The sequence below is a fragment of the Leopardus geoffroyi genome, chromosome A2 (genome assembly GCF_018350155.1).
Source record: "Leopardus geoffroyi isolate Oge1 chromosome A2, O.geoffroyi_Oge1_pat1.0, whole genome shotgun sequence".
In the NCBI taxonomy this organism is placed as follows: Eukaryota; Metazoa; Chordata; class Mammalia; order Carnivora; family Felidae; genus Leopardus; species Leopardus geoffroyi.
Window position 1 is genome coordinate 144,605,499 of NC_059331.1, and position 25,495 is coordinate 144,630,993.

The 25,495-nt window shown below is 49.8% G+C and overlaps 3 protein-coding genes and 1 long non-coding RNA gene across 5 annotated transcripts in view; 2 read left to right on the forward strand and 2 right to left on the reverse strand.

The window, feature by feature from the left end:
• Positions 1-1,327, reverse strand: part of LOC123606811 — a 59,216-nt gene extending 57,889 nt beyond the window's left edge. For both annotated transcript variants that reach the window (XR_006716507.1, XR_006716506.1), the window contains exon 1: positions 1,224-1,327. This is a non-coding gene — a long non-coding RNA (uncharacterized LOC123606811). The remainder of the gene's footprint in view (positions 1-1,223) is intronic.
• A 1,208-nt stretch (positions 1,328-2,535) lies between these two features.
• Positions 2,536-5,904, forward strand: ARF5 (ADP ribosylation factor 5). Its single transcript, XM_045495516.1, has 6 exons — positions 2,536-2,728; positions 3,267-3,347; positions 3,696-3,805; positions 4,576-4,647; positions 5,190-5,315; positions 5,418-5,904. Exons 1-6 carry the CDS (start codon positions 2,662-2,664, stop codon positions 5,502-5,504), a joined length of 543 nt encoding a protein of 180 aa, XP_045351472.1. The 5' UTR covers positions 2,536-2,661; the 3' UTR covers positions 5,505-5,904.
• Positions 5,905-7,362: 1,458 nt separating this feature from the next.
• On the forward strand, positions 7,363-14,773 carry FSCN3 (fascin actin-bundling protein 3). Its single transcript, XM_045495515.1, has 7 exons — positions 7,363-7,684; positions 8,724-9,420; positions 9,738-9,856; positions 11,412-11,571; positions 12,043-12,213; positions 12,538-12,743; positions 14,600-14,773. The coding sequence occupies exons 1-6, from the start codon at positions 7,544-7,546 to the stop codon at positions 12,741-12,743; spliced, it is 1,494 nt and encodes a 497-aa protein (XP_045351471.1). The 5' UTR covers positions 7,363-7,543; the 3' UTR covers positions 14,600-14,773.
• A 3,807-nt stretch (positions 14,774-18,580) lies between these two features.
• Positions 18,581-22,999, reverse strand: PAX4 (paired box 4). Its single transcript, XM_045496402.1, is given in 12 exon segments — positions 18,581-18,655; positions 18,657-18,710; positions 18,712-18,725; positions 19,055-19,193; positions 19,445-19,500; positions 19,958-20,027; positions 20,381-20,463; positions 20,687-20,812; positions 21,419-21,494; positions 21,775-21,990; positions 22,281-22,460; positions 22,811-22,999. Coding segments are annotated over 12 exon segments (1,278 nt in total).
• Positions 23,000-25,495: the final 2,496 nt, after the last annotated feature.

Consider the following 25,495-nt stretch of genomic DNA (forward strand, 5'->3'; position numbering starts at 1 on the left):
AGCATGCCCAAGGTCACACAGCTAGGAATTCTATCTATATCTGTCCAACTCCCAACATACCAAGCGCTGCTCCTGGTGATTACCATGAAGAGACAAGGTTCTGCCCTCACGGATCCCCCATCTAATGAAAAACCAGAGGAGCAAACACAAGTCCTGCTCTCATGACTGTATGTTTGGGTTTATTCAAAGTGGTATGGGAGTTAGGAGGGAGGCCTGTCTAGAGGAAGAAGAGAAGGTTCTCAGGGAAAATACTTGGGTTGTTGAAGCATGTGTAGTGATCTGACTAAAGATGAGGGAAACAAGCATTCCAGGCAGAGGGAAATGATTGCAAGGACTCCTAGGGCATGAGAAAGCCTGGCTCACCCAGGAAGCATTGAGAATCACTTCATGGCCATAGCTTAGGGTGAAGGAGGTGGCAATAGATGGGGCTGGCCCAATGGATAGGTACCTAAATTAAGGCATTTTTTTTATGTTTTAACTTTTTTAATGTTTATTTACTTTTTGAGAGAAAGAGAGAGAACAAGCAGTGGAGGGACAAAGAGGCAGAGGGAGACACAGAATCTGAAGCAGGCTCCAGGCTCTAAGCTGTCAGAGCAGAGCCACACATGGGCCTCGCACCCACAAACTCTGAGATCATTACCTGAGCCGAAGTCAGACACTCAACCGACTGAGCCACCCAGGCACCCCAAGCCATTTCAATTTTTATCTTGAGTGCTAAGACACTAAAGGATTTTAATATTGAGTAGCATCATCAAGACTTGTATGACGGGGTAAAGATACCAAGGGGCAGGAGACTGGTAAGGAGGCTATTTCTATCCTGAGGAAGAGATGATAGTGAAATAGGGTAATGACAACAGGGATGGAAAAAAAAGTCTAATTAAAAGAGCTAAAGATTGGGGTGCCTCAGTCGGCTAATCATCTGATTCCTGATTTCAGCTCCGGTCAAGATCTCACTATTGGTGAGATCAAGCTCTGCATCAGTCTCTGTGCTGACAATGCAGAGCCTTCTTGGGATTCTCTCTCTTCCTCTCTCTCTGCCCCTACCCCCTCATAAATAAATAAGTAAGTAAGTTCAAGATGTAAAACTGACCTGACTCAGTCAGTTCTAGTTGTGTTATTATATTGGAACTCTTTTAAATGCACTCTTCAACCTTGTAAAAAGCCTTCTTAGGAATGCAAGTATATGGCTAAAGAGTAAAGGAAAGTCTTAGACTCACTCCTACCTGGTGCCCAAAGTGTATTCTCTTTACAGACTTTTCAGGTCAGTTTGGGACAGACCCTGGAGGTATTTTCAGACCCAATTTCTTAGTGGCCCAGATAACATCCACCTGAAACATACAGAACATTCAGATAGTCTCATAATTTTAATATTCACCATCACCTCATGAGATAGGGCAGATATTGGTCTCCTTTTCCAGAAAATAACAAGTTATGAGGATTGTTGAAGCCAAACCCTCAAAAGGGGGGCGCGGGGGTTGAGATTTGAACTGAGACCTGGAACAATGGTACATAGTAGGCATTCAATATTTGTGGAATAGGTGAATTAATGAAGGTTCTCTGATTCTCAGCTCACCTCACCATGTCCAGTTCATAAGCAATTGATTCCAGAAGCCAACTGGCAATCCAGTTTCAAATCGCTTGTCCTTGCTCCAGTGAGCATCCTTTTAGTCCGTTCAAACCAGCAAGTATCATATTTGCTAAGCATATATTATGTGCCAGGCACTGACCCAGCCTCTCTCATAGAAGAAACTTAAATTCCTTTCCTGCTATTTCCCCTCTGTTGCTGAGTGGGGAAATTACTTCTGAAGCTCTTGGAGTCTAGGGCCACAAGAGTCTCATAAAATCCTGGATAGGTGTACATTAAAAATCCCGGTTCTCAGGTCTGTGGGAAAGTAAAGAAGCTTCAGAAAAGCTGCGTGGATCAACTGAAAGGTGTTGTGTCTGGAACCATGGAGGCGAAGGTGGAGTTCTCCAGCACGCAGGAGAAGGTTCTGCTGATTGGAAAACCAAGAAGTCCAGCTAGCACTAGGGCACCTTCTTTTTCCACCTCCGGCGCACTCCTCTCGAGATTCTAGGGTCACTTGAACCACCTGCCACGCTCAAAGCCTCTCTCTGGGCGCTGAGAGGGCCAAATAGAGGAATAAGATACTTGCACCGACCTTCCGCTCCCCTCGGAGGGTGGTGCATACAGTCGATAATGCTAGTTCGCAAAAGCTACACCGGAGCGCAGGGTGGGCTGGACGCGACAAACCAAAGCCGAAAGGCCGGCCAGTTAAGCTAGGGGTCGGGGGCCGTGTGGAGCACTGTAGACTTTCCTCGACCCCGCTCGGGCTGCCGGTGAAGCAGCCATAGACCTGCCAGCGCTCTTGAAACGGAGAGACCCAGACCCCTCACTCTTTAAAGCCGGCGCCGGATTCAGCAAGGATGCGGAGACTCGCTCAGCTTCAGAATTTGCCGGAGAGGTAGCGTGGGGGTGGGGAAGGGGCGGGGAGGGGGCGGGGCCCTGGCGGGGGCGGGCCCGCGATGACGTAGGGCGGGCCGGGACGCGCGGAGGCGGCGGCGGAGCCTCCTCCTTCTGCTGCTGCGCCCCATCCCCCAGCAGCCGGCCGGTTCCAGCCCGCACCCCGCGTCCGTGCCCGCACCCCCTCCCCCGGCCCCGCCATGGGCCTCACCGTGTCCGCGCTCTTTTCGCGGATCTTCGGGAAGAAGCAGATGCGGATCCTCATGGGTGAGGCAGATCAAGCGCGCGCGGCCCGGACCGGAGCGTCGGCCCCCGCGGAGTCCTCCCGCCCCCGCATCCCTCCGATCCCGGCTCAGCCTGGTCTCTGACCCTGAGTCACCCACCTCCTAACCACCCCCAACCCCCGCTGGGGTCACTGTTCTCGGGCGGCTCGCGGTCTGCAGCGCCGACCCCGGGGCCTGAGCTTGGGAGCTGCGGGCCTGGGTGGGGTGAAGCTCCCTACGCCCCAGCCCGGCTGGTAAGAAGGGAGGATTCCGCCCTTGGAGACGACTTTTAAAAGGAGCGTGGCCCTCCTCTTAGGCCCTTTACCCACTAGCCCTCTTCAGCCCCTCGCCCGCTTTGGGGCTGGAGTTGGTGTTCACCATCAGACCGCCCTCAAGGCCTCGAAGGCAGATAACAGCGCGCACCTGCAGGCGCAGGGGCTCTCCGCCCCCGTCTCCATCGGCTGTCCTGGCCTCTCCCCTTCCCTGGTCTCTAGAGGGCTCCCTCGCTCCCGTCTCCAGCCCTCTGCCCCTCTCCTTTGCAGTTGGCTTGGATGCAGCTGGCAAGACCACAATCCTGTACAAACTGAAGTTGGGGGAGATTGTCACCACCATCCCCACCATAGGTGAGTTCTGAGGCGAGGCCGGGAGGAGCGGGAGGCTGGCGGCAGGCCTTCTCTGAGTCTGCTCGCGATTCTGCCTGAGGCCCTTATCTCTGTGCAGGGGCTGACCCTGACACTAGACACGGCTACCTGAGAAGTGGGTCACAGTTACCTTTACTTGCTGGATAGTGCTGAGGCTGGGTGAATGTGACCTAGCCCCGCCTGGTCTGTGGACTGCAGGTCCTCTGGGGTTCTGTTCCCAGCAGACTTGATCGTTTCCTGGTTTTAGGTCTCTGATGACTCTACATAGATTTAGTGAGTTCCTTTCTTTCAGGACTTTGTTTTCTTTTTTTTTTTTCCAATTATCTCCAGGTTTCAATGTGGAAACAGTGGAATACAAGAACATTTGTTTCACAGTCTGGGACGTGGGAGGCCAGGACAAGATTCGGCCTCTGTGGCGACACTACTTCCAGAACACTCAGGTGGGGATGGGGCTCTCCAACCCCACGAGAAAAGGTGTTAGGACTGCAAAGACTGAGATTTTGGCCTAGGCTGGGCCCCCAAGCCAGGAAAAAAACCCTTTACCTCCTTCTATCTGTGTTTGTAGGCTTGCCTCTACTCGTCCTTCAGAACTGGCATTATTAGTCTTCTGAGACTTAACCACCCTACACTCTCCTGACAAGCAGGGTTCTGGGTCCATGCTGTCTTATTTACTTTTTTTTTTTTTTTAAGTTTATTTATTTATTTTGAGAGAGAGAATCCCAAGCAGGACCCGTGCTATCAGTGCAGAGCCAGACAAGGGGCTCAAACTCAGGAGCGGTGAGATCATGACCTGAGCAGAAATCAAGAGTGGACATTTAACTAACTAAGCTACCCTGGTGCCCCTATTTATTTTATTTTATTTTATTTTTTTAAGTAAGCTTTACCCCCAGTGTGGGGCTTCAACTCAACTCCAGGATCAAGAGTCGCACATACTACCGACCGAAACAGCCAGGCGCCCTCATACTGCCTCATTTAAGTCTCATCAAGTCTTTCCCTGTTCCCTTGCACCTCTCCTAGCCACACTGCTTGCCTGAGGGCAGAGGCTGTATCCTGGGCAGGGTGTCTCCAGTTTGTGCCAGGATGTTTGCAGAGCCTTGTGAAAGTTTAGATGAGAAGGGTTTGGACACAAAGATGGGAAGAAGAAAGCCAGACTAGGGTATGTCCCAGGTGGGAGTAATTGCTCGCCCTTTCTTTCTTCCTTCCCACCCAGGGCCTCATCTTCGTAGTGGACAGTAATGACCGAGAGCGGGTCCAGGAATCTGCTGATGAGCTCCAGAAGATGGTGAGCCCCCAGAGCACTGGGAACTGAGCCCTGGTTTGGAGGCAGAGCTCTGAGATCTCTGTGCCAGTGTGAAAGTCAGGAAATGCCTCACAGGCCTTGAACGTGTTTCTCTTTGTGACACCAACACAAGGAGTATCTCGCCCTGTTTTGAATTTGAGTCAGGTGAAAAGTATAGGACTGACTTTTTCCTTGTCAGGAAACTGATTTCTTATGGCTTTGCCTCTGAGAAGTTGGCAGGGAAAGGAGGATTATATGTCGTGGAGAGAAACTTCATCTTACATTCTTCATTCTTGGTTTTCCATTTGGAAATGTTGTCACTTTGACTAGGGCAAGTCATTAGAAAAAGGCTCTGGACTTTGGGCCAGATGGCCTCAAGCTGACTTATGACTCTGCGTCTTGTGTTCAGCAGCAGACTGCACAATATTACATTCTTCCCCACAAGTATGCTGGAAGGTAGAAGGGGGGGCTCCCTCCACAGCAGGGAAGAGGAAGCCTGGAGACCCTGCTAGGGCTCCAGATTCCATCCCCTTCGTCTCTCTCAGCTGCAGGAAGACGAGCTGCGGGATGCGGTGCTGCTGGTGTTTGCCAACAAGCAGGACATGCCCAATGCCATGCCCGTGAGCGAGCTGACCGACAAGCTGGGGCTGCAGCACTTGCGCAGCCGCACGGTGAGGGTCCTGTCTCTCCCGGGGGAGCCACAGGCTGGGGCCAGAAGGAAAGGTATCCCCTTGTCGTCCCTGCTACTGACCTTTCTTTCCTTCTCCCCACAGTGGTACGTCCAGGCCACCTGTGCCACCCAAGGCACAGGCCTGTATGATGGGCTGGACTGGCTGTCCCATGAGCTGTCGAAGCGCTAGCAAACCAGGGGCCGGCCCCTGCTGCCCGGAAGCTCCCGCGTGCATCCCGGGATGACCAGATTCCCGGACTCCTCAGGCAGTGCCCTTCCCTCCCACTCCTCCTCTCCCACAGACACAGGCCTCTGCTCCTGCTCCTGCCTGCATGTTCTCTCTGTCGTTGGAGCCTGGAGCCTCGCTCTCCGGGCACGGAGGGGTCCACTCTCCTGCCTGCTGGAGCCTGTGGAAGGGACCTCCAGGGCTAAGGCCCCTTTTTCCAGAGGAGGAGCAGGGATCTGGGTTTACTTTTGTTTTTTCCATTTTGGGTGTACCCTTGGGGCCAGATGGGGAGGGAAGGTGAGGGCTCCGGGTGGTGCTATGATGTGGCACTGGATATTGAGTAATAAATTTGCTGTGGTTTGTACACAGTGTTGTCTGTAGCCTAGAAGCGGGCGTTTGGGGGGAGGCTGGGTTGTTGGGTACAAAGGGACAATATGACAGGGGGAGGCTCAAAACGCTAAGGCTGCACAGCCAACCCCTTCCCCCCAGCGCGCACACACACATCGCTGCCTTCCCCTAGCTCAGCCTCTCCCTCCTTGTTCTTGAGGATACAGTACTTCGGGGGTTCCAGTGGAGGAAATTCCACTCCCTTCCCAATTCCAGGGGGCCTTTGCTGAGGATAACAGCCTCTACCTCATGATTCTGTAAATCACACACTTCCTGTTCCTCTCCATCTCCTAGCTACTTAGAGCAGTGGCTCTTCATGGTTACTGTGCACATTAAAATTCAGGGGGAGGGGATATTTATTAAAAAGAGGGTCCCGAGATAACCTTTAGAAAATATGATTCATCAGGACCAGTGTGAAGCCCAAGAATATGCATCTTAAAAATTACCCAGGTGATTCTGTCACCCGTAGTCTATTAGCCTTCTTCTGTAAAACATTGGTAGGGCCTTGCAAATTACAGTTCCTCACCTTGCACTGGAACTCTTTCTACCTGGGAAGATGACCCTGCCCTCTATTCCCCTACTCCCACCACAGGGAATAAGAAAGCATATGAATGGAACCAGGAGTGTGGGCTAGTCTCCAAGTGTGGTTTACTCTGCCCGTTCTTTGAATCCCAGCAAAGCTTAAGCAAAAACCACCATCACCACCATTATTTCCTCTTGCCTTTCTCCTTTGATGTTGTCAATTCCTCCATGTTCTTCACTGATTTTCTCCATGAGTTTTGTAGGAAATGAGCCCTGTAGGGCTTTCCCTACAGAGGAAATGGCCGTTGGCCAACAGAGACCCTTTGAGGGCAAGGGCTCATATCCTGAGGGCCAGCACTCGCTGGCTGCCCAGCAGCAGTGCAGCTGGGGATTATGAGGAAGATGCCCAGTGCTCTCCCCATCTAGGGCATTTTCCTTACCCTGCTTTAAGCCAGCCCTTTCTGATTAATATGAGTAATTTGATCCTTGCTGGTTATCTGTCTAGGGTTTCCTCACACTTCCTGAAAAGCACCTTCTGAGACATTTTGGCCTCATCCTCCCAAGGGCTGTAAAAGTTAATCGATTTTTCTTGGATATCTTGAACTTTAAAAACACTTGAGTCCCAAGGGAGCCAAGCAGAACTCATTTCGGAGGGTGGAAAGAGGTTGGTTTTTACCCTGCCATTAAAATGAGGAACAGACATGAAGAAGGAGAAGGACTTGCCTGTAGTCATGGGCTATCACTGGTACAGGCCAAAGTTCTGATGCCCAGTCTTCGTTCAGCCGACCTCGGTGCCTGGAGTCACGTGAGGAGGTTAATGCCCAAGGCCCTAGACCCACTTCCTCTGGGCTGTAGATTGACACTGCTGTGCCAGTGCCCTTTCCCCACTATGGATAAGAGGCAGCCCTCACAGTCACAATGCTCCCGGGTCACAGAGGCGCTGGGCCCTAGCCCAGCCTCTGCCTGAGAAGTTCCCTCTGGGAACGTCTTCTGGTGGGTACTACAGGCCTGATTCTAGGCCCTATGGCCTGTGGAACCGCACCACTGGGGGGAAGGCTGGGCCGGACAGAGTCATCACCTGTGGTGCCGGCCCCATGGATGACGTGGAGTGGACGCAAAGCCCCAAGCCTGAGGAGCTAAGGGTTGGGCTCATCAGCTGGGCAGGATCCTACCTCACTTATGAGACGTATAAGAATATAGTCACTGCTACTGCGAGGGGTTTGGGCCGGAGACAGGTAACAAAGCAAACCTGTACTGGAGCCATTTTTCCCAATGGCCAAGCTCTCGTGAGCGTGTGCGTGTGTCCATGTGTCTGTGTGTGTACACGCGGTGGTGGCAGGGGTACACTCTCAGCCTAATCATCTTCCCAGCCTTTGACATTGTCAGGCTGAGAGCCTTCTACCCCAGGCTTTTGGTCACAGGTCTCCACTGCTCCGTCTCCCCCTCTCTAAACCTGTTCTGAGAGACAAAGCGTTAGCCCTTCCTTCCTAGTCTTCCCTGGCCATCCCAATACAGAGTGGTTGCATCATCACAAAGAGGCGAGATAACAGCCCAGGCTGGAAGGCAAAATTGTGGGCGTCCAAGGGAAGTTGGACAAGTGGAGTGACGGCAAGGCCTATGATTCTGTTCTGGTTGTAGTTCAGGGATGGGGTACTCTACAAGCCTAGGAGAGCTCATTTTAGAAAGGGGTATAGGCAGCCCTGCAACAGTACAACAGAGTGAGGCGGTAGCAAGGTCCTTGTTTAGAACAGGGTTGATCACAGCTGAACCAGACAACTGCATCTCAACTGTGTGTGTTCCCATCCTTATCCCTGGAGCCTGGACCCACCTGTAAGAGGTCTTACTCTTCTCCTGCCATGCTGGCAAGGTGGGCTTTGGGGATGGGAGTGTGGCTAGTGTGCTCTCCAGGGGCAACAGTGAGGAAGAGGAAAGGAACATTGAAACCAAAACACTTCTTGGAAAATTAGGTATTGAAGGAAGCCACCAAGTAAGAAAGAGGGAAGTTTACCTTCTGGTACCTGGAAGAAGTAAGCATTTGGAGCTTCTCTTGGGATCTTGAGAAGCGCTCTGATTCCAGGAATAGAGGCCCCCTGAAATCTTTTGATTACTGTTGGATGAGAGGGTGGAAGAGCTGACCGCAAGGAGGCTGATGGGGAGGAGAAGGTGGTTGGTCCCAAGGAAGGTTCTAGGGTGATGCCAGGGGTGATGGTGGTAGGGCTCCCTGGCCTAGTCATGTGGCAGTACTGATTTCCTTCTTCCTCCCAATGCCTCTAGACCTGGGAGATCTTGGTGAGCAATCAACACGACGCACAGGCTGTTGTACGACTAAGGAGCTTTCAGGGCCTCTACCTCCTATGCGAGGCAGATGGCAGTCTATCCTATGGCCGGCCAAGGACCAGCCACCATGGATGCTTCCTACTGCGTTTCCACCGAAATGGCAAGTGGACTCTCCAGTGCATTATTAGTGGTCGTTATCTGGAGTCTGATGGTGAAGATGTGTTCTGCAACTCCAGGGTCCTCTCGGCTTACCACATGTGGACCCCCCGGCCAGCTCTGCATGTCCATGTGATCCTCTACAGCCCCATTAACCACTGCTATGCCCGGGCTGACCCTACCACAGGCCGCGTCTGGGTGGATGCGCCAGTGCCCTGCCTGGAGGAATGTGGCTTCCTGTTGCATTTCCAAGATGGATGCTACCACCTGGAGACCTCAACACACTTCTTTTTGTCCCACTTAGACCGGCTGGCCCCCCAACCCTCATCACAGACAGCTTTTCACATGCAAGTGCGACCTGGAGGACTCGTGGCACTGAGCGATGGAGAAGGAGGCATACTGTATCCACAGGGCACACGTCTGCTCCTGGGCCTGGGCTCCAGTCCCCATAGGGGTGAGGAGTGGTTCATCCTACAGCGCTGTCCGACGTGGGTCAGCCTCAGGTCAAAGACTCGGAAGTTCCTCTCCATTATCTATGGCAAGTGCTGGGTTCAACACTGCTGTGGAGGGAGGGAGAGCTGGCTGCTGAAAAGAGAAAAATATGTTTGGGATCAGCAAAGATTTTTGAATGTGCTGGGATCCCAAGAAGATCTCTTGTGCCATGGAGCAGGGTGATAAGGCCAGGGTCATGGGCTTTAGGGGAAAGTAGCCTGGGTCTTTCCAAGCTCCTATGGTCCAGAAGGGGATGAAAGCTGAGGGGGGCAAACAGAGGGAACCCCAGCCATAAATCGTGGAGGAGGGGCTGACACTGAGGGTGAGACCAGACTCTCCCTCTGACATATTCTTTCTCTGCAGATGTTGAGGTATATGCTGCCTCTGAGCACGTAACCCCAATGTCCTTGTTCCAGTTTGAATGTGACAACGAGAGCCTCACCCTGCAGCTTCGTGCAGCAAATGGCTGCTACCTAGCCCAGGTAAGACCTTGGTCTTCTGAGCAAGAGAACCCTTGATCCCTGAGTTCTCTCATTCTAGACGTACTTTCTCCTTCTTCAAGGCAAGTGACTAGATGCTGAAGTGAACAATGGAGGCCCATATCAATTTTCAACCAATGGGCCCAATTTTATCCAATAGGGCCTCTTAAAAAAAATTTACTTTCTTGAGGCAGAATTTATTTACAATAGAATGTACCACTTTTAAGCATACAATAAGTTTTGACAAATATATATATACCTATGCAAGTATGCCACAATCACAAGTTAGAGAATATTTCTATCTCCACAGAAATTCCCTCTTTTCCCTTTTATGTATTCTGTCACTATAGATTAGATTTGTCTGTTCTAGAATTTCATATAAATGGAATCACATGGGGTTGCAGTATGTATTCTTCCATCAGCATAACGTTTGTGAGATTCATGATCTGTGTACCACTGGTTTGTTCCTTTTTATTGCTGAGTAGTGTTCCATACTAGTACTATAAACACAAACATAATTTGCTTATCCATTTGCTTGCCGATGAACCCTTGAGTTGTTTCCAGTGTGGGCTATTATGAATGAAGTTACTATGAACATCTGTGTACAAGTTTTTTTGTGGGCCTGTATTTTTAGTTATCTTAAGGCAAGTACCTAGCAGTCGAAATATTGGGTCACGTGATCAACGTGCATTTATATTTTTAAGAAAATGTTAGTTTTTGAAAGGGAATATACAATTTTACATTCTTGCCAGTAATGTATGAGGGTTCTAATTACTCCACATCCTCGTCGTGATGTCTGTCTTTTTAATTTTAGCCACTCTAGTAGGTATGTAGTGACATCTTACTGTGGCTTTAATTTGCATCTCCCTTATAATTAATAATGTTGAGTATCTTTTCATGTGCTTACTGGCCATTTGTAGATCTTCTCTGTGAGGTGTCTGTTCACATCTTTTGCCCATCTGTCACTGGGTTGTTTATCTTATTATTGAGTTTTGAGAGTTCTTTCTATGTTCTGAAGTCAAGTTCTTTGCCAAATATATGTGTTGTGTTTCCTCCCAATCTGTGGCTTGCCTTTTCATTTGCTTACAAGTGTCTTTAGAGCAGCAAATTTTTAATTTTGATGAGGTACCAATTTCTCCATTTTATAAATGGTTAGTGAGTTTTCATCCCAATAAATCACTGCCTGTCCCAAAGTTGCAAAGAATTTCCCGTGTCTTCTTGTAGACATTTTATTGTTTGGCTTTCATTTTTAAATCTATGATCCATTTTGAAATGATTTTGGAGCCTGGGCTGAGGACTATTTCTCTCCATATGGATATCCAGGTCCCTTTTTAATAATGGGCTCTGGGAAGTAGCAAACTGGGGAAGTGGGAGAGCTAAGGCCACAATACGTTTTCCAAAAAGGATGGGAAAGCATAAAGCATACCCTCCCAGGGTAGGGAGAATGAAGAAAGCTAGTGGGTGGTATGTGGGAAAGGGTCTAGGAATAGAAACGCTGGGAAGAAAGCTGAGATTTTCAGTCCTTGTTTCCCCTCTCTGCTCCCTATCATCTCTCCAGAGGCACCACAGGACGGTGGTAGCTAATGGGCACCCAATGGAGCCTGGCACCTTCTTCCACATGCACTGGAACTGTGGCAGGATTATCCTGCAGGCTCCCAATGGACGCTTCTTGGGCATCATAGACAATGGCCTGCTGATGGCCAAAGCCACCATTCCAGGTAAGCACAACAGCCTTCCTGCCAGGTTATTCCAAGTCAGAGATGCTTTCAGAGGGAGCTGAGATATGACAGAAAGAGCACTGGAGTTGGAACCAGAAGATTTGGGTCTGTATATTTGCTGAGTCACTGATTTTTTGTCATTGCTTGGGCAAACCACTTCGTTGAGCCTCAGTTTCATTGGCTCCATTATCAATGGAAGTGATATCCAACCTGCCTGCCTCACAGGATTATCGTGAGGATTAAATAGTCTCACACATCTCAAAGGAAGGAAGAACATCAACATTTCTCGGGTTCCACAAGTCCTTTCATAAACATTTCATAAGCACCTAGCATACAATCCAGCACATAGTGGGTGTTCAATAATTGTTTAAGTATTGACAACACCTTACAATTAGGGCCCCTCTTCCTGCTTCTATCGGTGAAGGCATCTAGAAGCAGCTCATCCAAATAACTCCTTTCGGTTTCTTTTAGGCCCAAATGAGGAATTTGGGATTCGATTAGCTAACCGTCCCTTCCTCGTATTGCGAGGTCGTTATGGGTATGTGGGCACCTCAGCAGAACACGACCTAATGAAGTGCAATATGGATCAGCCTGACTGCATTCACCTGCTGCCTTGCCGCCAAGGCATCTACCACTTCCAGGGTGAGGAGCTCCTCTTCATCCCTGGGGTCAGAGTCTAGCCCTGCCTTGGCCCCAACTCAGACTTCAGAGCCTGCTGCTCAGACCCTACTCACCATAAAAGGAGAAACAGAGTTTCTGTTTGTTTTCACACTTCAAGACCCCCCCCCCAGAATGGGTCGGCAGAACAAAACCCAGCCCTCCTGTGTTTCCGTAGGGGGACCTGCCAACACAGACAGGGCAGGGTAGTCAGGGAGGGTTGGCATGCTTCCCGGGAGCCTCCTTAGGCTGTACTGTTGGAGAACTTTGTCCTGAATAGGGCACTGACCTGAGCTCTTCCCTCCTCAGCACAGGGTGGATCTTTCTGGTCAATAACGTCCTTTGGCACCTTTCGCCCTTGGGGAAAGTTCGCTCTCAACTTCTGTATAGAGCTTCATGGGAGCAACTTGCTCACAGTACTGGCACCCAATGGCTTCTACATGCGATCCGACCGAAGCGGCACCCTGTTGGCAGACAGCGAGGAGATTACCAAAGAGTGTATTTGGGAATTTTAGGTAAGACAAAATGGGCAAGGACCTGGAGATGGGGGAGCAGGAACTGAGGGGCAAGAAAGGAAGGGAGGTGGGTGAGAGTGAGACCAAAACACCTCCCCTGGGCTGACGTCTGTCCCACAACTTGATCAATGCCAGACATTTGTTCCAGATATGTGCCTTTCCTCTTAGGGCTTCTAAACCCAGCCTTGCTAGAGAAAGGAGGGGCAATCAGATATAGATCTCTCACTATTATGCCACACTGACACGAGTGTGCAAGCAAACTTGCAGGGGACAAAATTGGGTGTACTCGTGTGTGTTTATCTTTGTTTGTTAAGATGCAGTTTTGTCCCATGTTTCGGGGAGACAGGTAACTCTGAGGGTATGCTTTCTATCCCATGCACTTTCTATCCCTACACCCTTGGATCCCTGGAGTGCTAATGGCTCCCAAATATTCATCTGCAGCCTTGACCCTCCTCCCGAACTCTAACTTCATCTCTTTCCAACTTCCCGATGGGCACTTGACTTGACTTTGTCTTGCTATCCCCTCAAAATCAGCCGACTCACCCTTCTCTCCAAAGATGATCCTTCCTGCCCTCCCCATGGCCATCTAGGGCATGGCTGCCCTCTCAAATGCTTCTGGATCAAGACCTCAGCACCATGTCTCCTTCCTCCCTTTCATTCCCTTTACCAAACCCTGAAAATTCTTGAGTACTCCCTTAACTATGCCTCTTGAGGGCTTACTCTTTCTTAACTACCTTTGGTACCTTTGGTTCCAGGCTTGTCACCAAAAGCCTTCACCGCAGTAACCCCCCGCCCCAGCATCACTCCCCTGCCTCAGGTCCATCCTATTCAATCTCCTCTCCACACCAAGTTTGCTTTTCCAAGTTAGGAAAAGCAATTGGAGGATTGCTGCCTCCAATCCATCATTCCCTGTTCACACCTCTTCAGGACGTTTCACTGCTCTTAGCCCCATTTCTTCATAGCTGACCTCGCTTTCTCAACTTGGAAAGTTATGAGGATATTGTAAGAAGAAGAACTTTGGTTTTTGTATCATATAAACCTGGAACTTTAGGGAAATTGCTTTAACATTTCTAGGCCTTGGTTTCCTTATCTGTAAAGTGAGAATAATATCTACTTCATAGGGTGGTATGACGGTCAAGTGACAGTATGAATCTAGATATAGACCCCTAATACATGTTCACTCCCTTCTTCCATTTTCTACCAGTTTTCTACACAAACCCTTTACTATGGCCAAACTGGATGAAATCACACTGGGCTTGTTTTCTTATCTGTTACCTGAAGGGTTTTGATTTAACTAAATTTCTCAGGCTCCTCCCAGCCTGACATTCCAATAGACAGTGTATCATAGTGGTTAAGAGCTCATTTTTGGACTCAGAACTGGGTTCTGATAAAATTAGATTTTTATCAGTTTAACTTGTTGTTTGACCATGGAAAAATGAACCTCACAAAGCCTATTCCATGTGGATAAAATGGGAATATAATATCTATCTCCTGGGATTGTTGTGTTATGTGAGATAATGATTATAAAATGCTCAGTAAACAGCCTGGCACCTAGTGCATTCTACTCTATCAGAAGTCTTCCCCAATCCTGTTGAATTCTTAGTAAATCTTTTCTCTTGAATTTAGTATCCCTTTGAACTCTGATGCTATTTTTATGCCATTAATATGATTTAAAAAATAAGTTTTACTGTCTTTTCCTATCAATTAACTTCACATGCATCTATGTGATCCCTCATCAAGAATGGAACAAATCATTTTATTGTCTCTTTTCACAGATGGTCTTACCAGATTTTTCTTAAAAGCCTAAGCTCAGCAAATGACTGACTGAAGCTTTCTATTTCCTCTTCCCTTCCCAGGTCAATGGGATGCTACCTACAGAAATCCAAATCCTCCAGGAGAAACTACTATGCTAAACACAAGAGGAACCCCAGAGTCCAAATCCATGAGAATATCTGTTACACAACTTTCCCTACCCAGTTTAGCAAAACACCTGTTTCGAGTGACAATACATCACAAAAGGCCACCCCCAAGACCCTGGTGTGCATCTGACTCAGTACAGAATAGGGGTCTGGATATGGGTGGAGACTGAGGCCCCAGACCACTCCAAGTTCTATCCAGAAGAGGCGGCACCAAATGGTAACCAGTTCTTACAATGATCTTTCCCATTCCCACCAGAATCGCTAGACTTTTTCCAGTGATTCCATAAGGAGCCAGTTTTGCCCTGAAGGATTAAGAATCCAAATATGATTAGCTGTCCTTTTGGTTTTGAAAGAATGATTACTAATCCTATGGGCACAGGGCAATGGTAATAACACCTTATGCTGGTGTAGCACACTCCCTCAGCACCACCCTGGAGGTTTACCAATTATCCCACCTTATCATTACCTTTGATCTCATCAGTTGGGCAAGACAGGTACTTTCCCCATCACTGCCCACCTTTTACAGGGAGCTGAAGTGATTTGCCCAAGGTCCCACGACTGGGGTTTCTGACTCAATTTCCTCAACTAGAATGGACTGTAATGTCCACTACTCTTTCCATCAAAACAGAGTTTCCAAAATGACCATCGTTCTTGTACTGTCTGTATAACTTTGGCCTTCATCTACCTACCATATGCTCTATCAATGTCTTTATTGACATAGACTCTTAAGTACTTTTATTTAGAAAGGAATATTTTAATCACTGTCATAAAATGGAAGATCAGAATCACTTGCCATAAATAGAAAGTGACTTTAAAAATAAATACAATCAGGGCCACCTGAGTGGCTCAGTCAGTTAAGCATCTGACTCTTTGGCTCAGGTCATGGTCTCACAGTTCGTGAGATCAAACCCTGTATTGGGCTCTGTGCTGTGGGCACAGAGCCTGCTTGGGATTCTCTCTCTCTCTCTCTCTCTCTCTCTCTCTCACAAATATAAATAAATAAATAAATAAATAAATAAATAAATAAAATAAATACAAAATGATTATCAAATCCTAATTAGATTTCCCTCCCCTGTCCAAGGCTCAGAACCTGTGTTTCCCTTTCCCTCTGTTAAAACAAAAAGGGGGAGGGAGGGTGGGCAGGGCGCCTGGGTGGTTCAGTCAGTTGAGCATCCGGCTTTGGCCCAGGTCATGATCTCAGGGCTCTGTGCTGACAGCTCAGAGCCTGGAACCTGTTTCAGATTCTGTGTCTCCCTCTCTCTCTGCTCCTCCCCTGCTCATGCTCTGTCTCTCTCGCTCTCTCAAAGATAAATAAACATTAAAAACAAAAAGATTAACAACTGTTATAGAGGCACTAAATACTAGGACCAAAATGAAAGCTTCTGTTTGATGCAATCAAATTGAATTGAAAGGGAGTGGAAAGGTGAATAATTTTCTCATTTCTGACTCACTATTATTTAAATTTTTTTTAACGTTTATTTATTTTTGAGACAGAGACAGAGCATGAACAGGGGAGGGGCAGAGAGAGAGGGAGACACAGAATCGGAAGCAGGCTCCAGGCTCCGAGCCGTCAGCCCAGAGCCCGACGCTGGGCTCGAACTCACGGACCACGAGATCGTGACCTGAGCTGAAGTCGGACGCCCAACCGACTGAGCCACCCAGGCGCCCCATCTGACTCACCCTTATTTAAAGCAGTGTCTACATGCCTTCTAAAATGTTCTCAAATACCAACAGTGATGCCTGACCCCCACTTTGGGGGAATTGCACCACACTATAATGAGTGCCTGGTTTTTAAATCTGTTGAGAAAAGAAGCTAAAACCACAACATGAGAGAGGTTCCATCTGCACAGAGGAAAATGGCCTCAGGTTTTCGTAAGTATGTTTCTCCTCAAGAGATATAAAAGAATTTTGTAAAAATTTTAATATAATAAGTGAAGCTTGAGAACGCTAGAGACTAGGGCATTTCTTTCCCAGAGAACTTTAAGAACAGGCCAAAGATATGGAGTGGAATACACTCTTCAGAGAGATAGATAGGGCCTTGGGGGTCATTTAAGGCAGGATCTCTTCCTCATCGTTCCATAAACGCATGTACAAACTCAGATGCATAGGTATGCGTGTGCATGGAGGCACACACACCCCCCACTCATAGTCTCTTGGGCCCCATTCCCCCAGGTGGCCATCCATCCTCCGCTTGATCGTGCTTGGCCATGGGGCCTCAGCTGACAGCTCCCTCCATTGCTGACATCAGTCCTGTAGTTGAATGAATGGCTTGTTCGCAGACTGTGCCGTGCAGATTGTCTTCCCACAAAACCTTACCCATTTACCTAGGCCGTCTGTCAGCAGGGCAGAGGCAGGGTATGCTCCGTCACCCTTGGAATTTCATTCTAGAGCTATGCTGTCCCATAGAACATTTTGTGCTGATGGAAATGTTCTGTAATGTTTACTGTCTGATACGGCAGCCAGGGGACACGTGACCTTTGGGCATTTGATATGTAGCTAGTGGGAATGAGGAGTTGGGGTGTTCATTTTACACAAATTTTTGAAATGTTTTGTTTTTGAGAGAGAGAGAGAAAGAGAGAGAGCAAGCGGGGGAGAGGCAGAGAGAGAGAGGGAGACACAGAATCTGAAGTAGGCTGCAGGCTCTCAGCTGTCAGCACAGAGCCCAACCCAGGGCTTCGGATTAGTGAACCATGAGATCATGGCCTGAGCCGAAGTCAGTTGCTTAACCGACTGAGCCACCCAGGTGCCCCAGCATTTTACTTAATTTTAGTCACATTAAAATAGCCACATGTGGTTGGTGGCTACTTATTGCAGAGCACAGCTCTAGAGTGTTTGATGAAGATAGCTTCTGGATGAGTAGCACTCCCAGATGAGAGAAAACAAATGTGCCCCCACTCCTTTTATCCCACTTTGTGCCATCAGCCATTATCAGTCCATGCCCCTGCTCTTCAAAAGGGAAAGAATTTGGATATTATTCTTCAAAATATCCCATTCTTCACCCCATTCTCCCCATATTCCCCCTCTTTCTCTACATACCAAGGCTTCCCAGGGGGAGCCAGATTTTTTTTTTTTTTTTTTTGCAGAGAGACAAAACTGAGAAGATGTGAAACTTACTGCCAAGAAGTTGCAAGCAAACATGCCCCAGGGGTGTGTATAAAGGGACAGAGTATGAAAAATGGCATTTCCACTCTGCTACTTTGCAAAAAATACACATGCAATTAAGGAAGTAATGTCTATTTCCTTAGATTAAGGAATTACTGTATACTGTGGTTATGTAAAAGTCCCTTATTTTTGGAGATACCTGTTGGGACTTAAAAGTGACATGGCATGATGTACTATCAGTGTGTGTGTGGGCACAATATGAGTGCCTGAGTGTCCACACTAATATAGATACATATCTACATACATATGTAGATATACACCCAGGTAGATGAATATATAGATTAGACAGATTGGGTAGACAGTTCCATAAACATATAGATAAATAGATGGCAGCTAGATACATACATAGTTACATACATAAAGAGATCATACAGATAGATACATAGATTGGAAGATAGGAAGATAAAAGGCAGCTAGCTAGCTAGCTAGATAGATATAGAGCAAATTATATCATTGTTAAAAGTAGGGGTGGGAGTATGAATGTTCATGGGAAAAACACAAACAGGAAGTACTGCTAATTAAAAAAATGCTTTTATTCCTGCCAACTAGAGGCCATTTAAGGCCAGCGTGAGTGGGCACGGCTTTCCCAGACCCTCCAAACAGGTGCCGCATAGAAGGGGCAGCGAGACAGGACCAGACCGGGTCCACAGATGAGGAGAAAGAGTCACAGGAAAGAAGAGGAACCAGTAATCTGCTTGGGAAGGATGATATTAGATCCTCCCCACCACATCTCCTTTCCACTCTGGCCCTCCTCCCTCATTCCAGGCCTTGCAGGGGTGGGGAGCTGGACCAGAGCAAGGCCGCAGGGGCACCAACACTGGCCACGGAGTCAGTGGAAGGAAGGGTAAGGATGGCAAAGCACTACTGAATCCAGGGAGCTCAGCTGCAGGAGGCAGGTGGCCTGCAGAGACAAAGAGAGGGTGAGTTTGGGTTTGTTGCTGTCACCCCACCCCTCAAAGTCACTGGTGGGGAGAGGGACAGATATCAGTTCTCTACCCTGGATATATACACTCACATCCCAATCCAACCCCCTTTTCCTTCTACATCTGTCGGTGGAAATATAGACTCAGCGGGTGTTAGCATCCAACCTTGTAGGCCATGGAAGGAATGAAGAAAGTTGTATCAAGGTTCCCTTGGTGACCCCAACTGGAGATCCATGCCCTCTTGTGGGTCAAGGAGTAAGCCTTCCCCACACCCTGCAGGAGTGAGGCCTGGCCTGTGGATTCTTACCCCAGCAGGGCTTGAGAGAGGCTTGGGGTGGGTTGTCACTCAGACACCTGTCTGGTGCTGTCCCCCAGCACAGCTGATAGCAGGAGGGACCCAAGGATTCCAGGGCAGGCAGGACTGCTGAAGACACACTCCCAGGGGGCTGCCACGAAAAGTAAGAGGAGACCCTCAGTTGTCAGTGATGCCTCCTATTTAGCAGAACTGGGGCCCCAAGGCTGCCCCCATGCCTCCAACTGTCTCCTGCACAACTCTAGAGGGCACCATTCACATAGTAGACTGTGAGCATGGTGCTTTCTGAAATGTGAATTGTAGGAACCAGGAGCAGTCAGGAATTGGGAGAAGCAGTGAGCCCTTGTCTTCCCAGTTCACAAACTCCCCTCTCTTCCTGGATACCTGTGCAGAGATGATCCCAGGGGAGGCATTGGGCACAGTTGGTACATGGGAAGCACCTACAAGGTGAGAGTAGATCCACTCAGAAGGAGAAATATGTTTGGGGAGCGGGGAGTAGCGGGGAGGCTCTAAGAAAGATGGCAACTTCTGGCAGGGATGGGAGGAGATGGATGCTATAACCCTAAACTGCCTTCCTCCCCAAGGCAGGCCCTTGGGAGACTGGGGAAGAAGGATTAAATGTCAGGGATGGTAAACGGGGCAGTGCAGACCTAAAGAGCAGAGACTCTGAATGCCGAGCATCTAACACAGAATCTGGCACATGGAAGATGCCAAGTAAATGTTTAATGGATGGATGGATGGATGGATGGATGGATAGTGGAGGGACAGACAGGTGGGTGGGTGGATAGATGGATAGGTGAGTGGATGGATGCATGGATAGATCCATGCACGCATGGATGCATGGAAGGATGGGTGGGTAGATGAGTGGATGGAAGGATGGATGTGCAGGAAAATTACCTGGAATCTGCATTTCCCACTTGAGCTTCTCTTGTCGGCGCCATTTGGCTCTTCGGTTGGAAAACCAGACCTGAAGGAGAGCAGAACGGTGTAGCTGGCTGTGCCCTTCGCTACCTGGCACCTACTGCTCTCATCACATGTTTCTGGTCTGGACCCAGAGCACAGACCCTTCCTCAGACCTGATGTCCCTCCTCCCTGCTCTGGCCTTTGTTCTCTGTCCCTCTCCTCACTTCAAAGGCTTGGAGTGCGGAAGAGAAGAGAGCAGAAGGAGAACAAGCAGGGTCTTGTGTCTGACTTTTTTCTACAAACGAATCTCTTTCCACCTTTTCCCCGCCATCTGCCCCTCACCAGAACCCAAAACCACCTCAGCACAGAGTCTTTGTTCTTGCATTTTGTGCACCTTGTGTGGCAGAGTTCACTCACCCTCACCGTGTCCTCAGGCAGAGAGGTGGCAGCGGCCAGCTTTCCACGGGCCACTGAATCAGGATACTGCCCACGCTGGAACTCTGCAGAGATCGAGGCTCAAGTAGTAAGGTCACAGGGAGAGGAGCAAGGCATGGATCTCCCCCTCAGGCCCCATTCCCACCTGCTATGACCCTAAACTACCCTCCTCCTTAAGGTAAGGCCACCCACAGTCTCCGCTTCTCAGCCTTTGCCCACAGGCCACAGGGCCGTTGCCTGTGTCACACCAAGCACCCTTTCACCTGCTGTCTGCCCCAGCCCTGGCACCTTTCTCCAGAGCCTCAGCTTGGCCTGGGGAGAAGATGGTCCGATTCCGGTGGCCAGTCCCTGGGTGGGGACCCCGAGGAACCTCACAGCCACTGCGGGGAGTGTGAGGAACTGGAGTCAAAACATCTGTAAAGGGGGACAGTGGCTTGTAGCGGTTTGTGATGTTTCTTCTCATCAGATGGGGTTCCCAAGGCCCTGGGGCTATGGATAAGGGACAACATGGATATAAGAGCAGAGCCATGCTCGTAGGGCATTCACAGTTTCTTGGAGGTTACTAAAGGGGCACTTAGTGGGAGGCACTCCCAATGCCATGGTTGAGTGCATGCTTCATGTTTGGGGAAACAGCAGCAAGGTTGGCCCAGGTTTGCCTGATTCCACAGAATGTGAAAAGCACTCTGAGAGGCTGTGCATGAGGCATAGGGAGGGTGTGGGAGGTCCAGCCCTGCCTCTTCCTTGGCAGATCCTGTGAACCTAGGGGCCAGAGGACCTGAGTTCTGTCACAGGACCTGCCAACAACTAGCTGGTAACCTTGGGTAAGCCATTTCTCTTCTCCAAGCTTCAGTTCTTTTCTGCCAGGAGAGAGCAATACTCCTTGCCAGGCCCTCTTTATTGTCTTGTTGTCAGTGAGGGTGATCCAAGAAAGAACAAGAAAGGGCTTTGCCAACTGTAAGATGCTTATGTTTGCTCTGATCATCCCTGTAAAATGCTTACGTTTGCAGCTCCAAGACCCACCTGGTGACCTGAGCTGTGCCCAGGGCAGTCGGTGGTCCTCCTGTAGTGCCCGCAGGACTCGGTTGATGGAAGAGACCTGGGGGTGTCAAGGTGTTGAGAGGGGAGGTGGTGCACAGACCCAGGGTTATATCCTGAGGATGTTTCCCCAGTAGCCTTTCTCTCCTCCGTCCTGGCCCACACATCTTTCCCAGGGAAGCCTCCTTTCTTCTCTCCTATCTCACCACTCCCACTTTACAGAAGGGGGCCCAGCAACCCTGCCCTGCCAGGCTGGAATGGCCTCATTGCCAAGTAAGAAGGGATCTTCTTCCCAGACGGCCTGTTCACCAGACTGGGTGCAGGGAGGGGAGGGCACTTACACTGGGAGTCTTGTCCTGGGTGCAAAGCCCTTCAGCACAGAGCTGGCGTTGGATCTCCCAGGCAAAGAGGGCAGGGCGCTCACCCTTCAGCTGGGCAATTCGAGCCACCACAGGGGGTGTGGCCAGTCGGGGTTTGCTGCCCCCAATCCCCTTGGGCTCCAAGACACCTGTGCGGTAGTAACGCGCTAGGATCTTGCTCACACAGCCATTAGATACCTGGGTCAGATAAGAAGCAAGGACAGGTAAGGCATGATGGGCAGAGGGTGAGTGTCCCTAGGGCAGCAGGAGGCTCCAAGGCAAAGTGAGACTTACTGGACCAGGCTGCAGAGTTAAGAATTCAGCCTCACCTTTGGGAGCCTGAAGCTCCCCATCCCAGGCCCCAAGAGGGTCTTCTAGGAAGTAGCCCAAGCCTCGAAAGCCCTCAGAGTCTGCAACAGCCTCAGACTTGCCTTAAGAGGGTGCTTTGTTCCTGCTTCTTGTCCCCATCACCTGGTAAAGCATACTACCTTAAGGCTCCGTGAGATGTCGCAGGGCCGCATCCCGCTGACTGCCAGCCGAACAATCTGCTGCCGGGTGTCCAGGGGCAGGGGCCGGCCGTTCACAAAAAGCCCCCCCAGCTGATTCACACTGCTGGTCCCTGGACATGAGAAGGAGGCATCCACACATCTCCCCTCTCCCCGGCCCACCTGTGGCAAGGAGGACCCTCTTGGGGAGGGTTACTCAGGCCCCTCAAGTCTGGTTTCCCACCACACAGAAAGTCCTCTCCCCAGGGGACTGCTCCCCTTCTGCTCCCAGGGTCCCCCAGCTCTCACTTTCTTTGGGAGGTGGCTCATAGTTGAGTCTTTGCTTTGGGGCCATTTGCACTGACCCCACTGATCTAAGGGAAGCAGGGTGGAGCAGAGAGGGAGTGACTGAACCAAACTCCCCCAGAACACTGGCCAAGGGCATGGAAACCATGTGGATGAAAGCAGGGCCCTGAGATATACCTTCCCTCCTTGCACCAACCTGTTCTTCCCACTTCTCCCAGGTGTCTTACCATCCTGTGGCATGTTCCAGGCTGACACTTCTCACAGAAGGGCAGGAACTGGGAAGACTGGGGAGAGGGGTTCCTCCTGGGAGCTCCTTCTTTGGTCTTGGAGCTCGGTCTACAATGATTGAGGTTATTTGGGTGAAATCTCTTGCTCAGAACCGTCTTGGGTTGTAGTGTTTTGTGATAGAGGGCCATGTTTCTAAAATTTGCCAGAAGGTTGGCTGAGAAAATCCAAATTCTCTTTACTTACGCCCTTCTGTGATGAACTAATACATCACAGGGCCAGCAGAGGACTGGATCTTTCTGGATGACCTGATAAGGGCCTGGAGGGTGAGAGGGTTCTCACTTCTCACACATTCATTATAAGAATTCAGGGAGGTGGAAAAGGATTATGCTCCCAAACGCTCATGCCTTTCCCTTTTGCAAATGGACACCTGTTGTCTCTGATCCCTCAAAAGCCTTCTCAGCACTTGGGCCTCCTAAATTCAGTCTCAATAGGGTCAAAACCCAAACCTTAGAATATTCTGCCTAGCCAGAAGAGGGCAATCAGTGACCAAAGATCCCAATTGCCTTGGTCTGAGGTTAGAGACCAGGTTCAAGACTCTGCCTTCACTATCAGGAAGCTATTAAGGTTAGTTTCTCCAAACCACCAACCAGAAAGCTTTCCTCAGAAAACTTCCCCTGGGAGGTCTTGCTCCTGACTCTTTTTGTACTCTCCAGGGACCTCTGGGGAAACACAGGGGCTCCGTCCTCGCCCCCCCCCCCCCCCCGCCCTGGGGAATCGAGGTTCTGGTTCCACCCACTGGAAGTATTGACGAACAAGCATGAATTCCTGGCTTCTCTCAGAAGACACATCTCCTGGCATCTTCTAACCTGCTGGGGTTGTTGTTCTTATTAACTCTGGAGAGTTCTAGATCTCACAGAGAAGGAGCTTCACTCTCAGAGACCAATTCCTTGGGATCAGACACTCACTCGTTGAACTAACACTTATGGAAAGCATGTTGAAGGCAGAGAGCGAGGAATAGGAGAGAGCTGCATGGTGACACAATACATTGTGAGGACAGGAGAGTCTCTGAGCAGCAAGGGAAGCTTTGTCTCTCTTGCTTTCCTCAGCAAGTAACAGGAGTTGAAACCACCTCTTTTCATGCCTGGAACCCTGGCAGGGCTAGAGGTCACCCCAGGAAATAGCTTGTGCATAGAACTTTCCTGTAATAACTATGCCATCTTGGCTCAGTTAACTAATCTGCAATTATTTGCTGAATAAAGTATTAACCATCAGCACATTGCTGGTTGTTCAGGATGAAGGGAGTGAAAAGAAAGGAACAAAGGTTTTGCCCTCCAAGAGATTACAGTGCAGCCGGGAAGAGGAGAGAAGCGCAGGGGGGAAACAGGGAACTCACAGATTATGGCATCCGGAGCCGCTTTTCAACTCGGTGGCTGAATTGGCTTTTACTCACTCCTCTCCGGACAGGTAGAGACACATTCCCCTTTGAGCTCTCATCTTTCCAGAAAGTCAGGAAAGAAGGCAGAGATCTTTCCAAAAAGAAAGCCGAGGCACGGATCGGCATTCCCACAAATCAGGGACCACCCAGGGAACAAAACTCAAGGAGGGTTAGTTAGAAGCCAGTCCCTCACGAGAAGACAACATTTCCGACTCCTCATCGTGGGGCTCTTTCTCTGCCCCCAACCCTGCTTCCCATAGGTGCGATTGCCAGCTAAGCAATGGAGAGAGGAGAGTCAAGAATGCAAAGGGCTCTGTCGGGGCAGTGGGATATGGGAGCTCAGGATATCAGCCAAGCCTTTGAAATGACTGTGTGCCCTCTAAGTGACCAGAACTCAGAGGAGGAGTGGGGACTCAGGTTCCACATCCAAACTTAAATCCACATCCAACCTTTCCCAACAGCCACCCACTCCTTCCCAGCACTCATAATAACTTGTCTGGGAAAAGAACTGGTGCTCACAAGTTGGAAAAGCAGGGTAGGAGTTGGAGAGGCAGGAAGGCGCTAGGCTGCAAAGACAGAAGGGGAGAGAAGTTGGCTTGGTCACACAAAGACATGGAGACAGCATGGGAGGCAGAGCAGACAATGAGCCTGTAGGTGAGCTACCTGTGTGGAGGCAATGAGGTGGGTGCTTCAGTGGGAGGGTCTCAGTCTCCTGTGCTGGGCTCCTGAGACCCCTGCAGGTTCCAGGGGTGATGGTGGTCTGGTCCTAGGAACAGCCTCCACTCTGCTCCTGCTTCAGTCCTGCCAGGGGGTCCAGAGCTACAGAGAGCCCGTGCTCAGGAACAGAGGGCGGCCTTCTGGGAGCAGCCAGTGATGTCACAGGCCATGAGCAGAGGAGAGAGGAGGAGGGAGGTGTGCATGGGGCTGACAGACACCGGCCCCGAGGCAGAGCAAACCACAGCCACCGACCCATTCTGTCCTTCCATGGGAAGTCCTCAGAGCCCACCTTGTGTCTACCTGCCACCATAAAGCAGGTACAGAGCCATCTTCCATGCAGGCCCCCCTGGACCCAGAGTGCACCCACTCAGGGGCCAGTACTCCCGAAGGGAATGGAGAATATGGAGATGGGGGAATTTCAGACTATATCCTCAAGGCTTGGAATGCACAGAAGCCCAAGGGTGACTTCCAGAACCACAGACAGCTTCCCAGCCAGAATGCACACGCCAGGGGTCTGGGATCAACTCCTGGG

Excerpts from the sequence above, each read along its gene's own strand:
- ARF5 (XM_045495516.1), top strand. The coding sequence starts at position 2,662 with ATGGGCCTCACCGTGTCCGCGCTCTTTTCGCGGATCTTCGGGAAGAAG. Across the intron at positions 2,729-3,266 it reads GCAGATGCGGATCCTCATGG|TTGGCTTGGATGCAGCTGGC; the intron begins GTGAGGCAGATC and ends TCTCCTTTGCAG. Across the intron at positions 3,806-4,575 it reads ACTACTTCCAGAACACTCAG|GGCCTCATCTTCGTAGTGGA; the intron begins GTGGGGATGGGG and ends CTTCCCACCCAG.
- FSCN3 (XM_045495515.1), top strand. The coding sequence starts at position 7,544 with ATGGATGACGTGGAGTGGACGCAAAGCCCCAAGCCTGAGGAGCTAAGG. Across the intron at positions 7,685-8,723 it reads GGGGTTTGGGCCGGAGACAG|ACCTGGGAGATCTTGGTGAG; the intron begins GTAACAAAGCAA and ends CAATGCCTCTAG. Across the intron at positions 9,421-9,737 it reads GTTCCTCTCCATTATCTATG|ATGTTGAGGTATATGCTGCC; the intron begins GCAAGTGCTGGG and ends CTTTCTCTGCAG.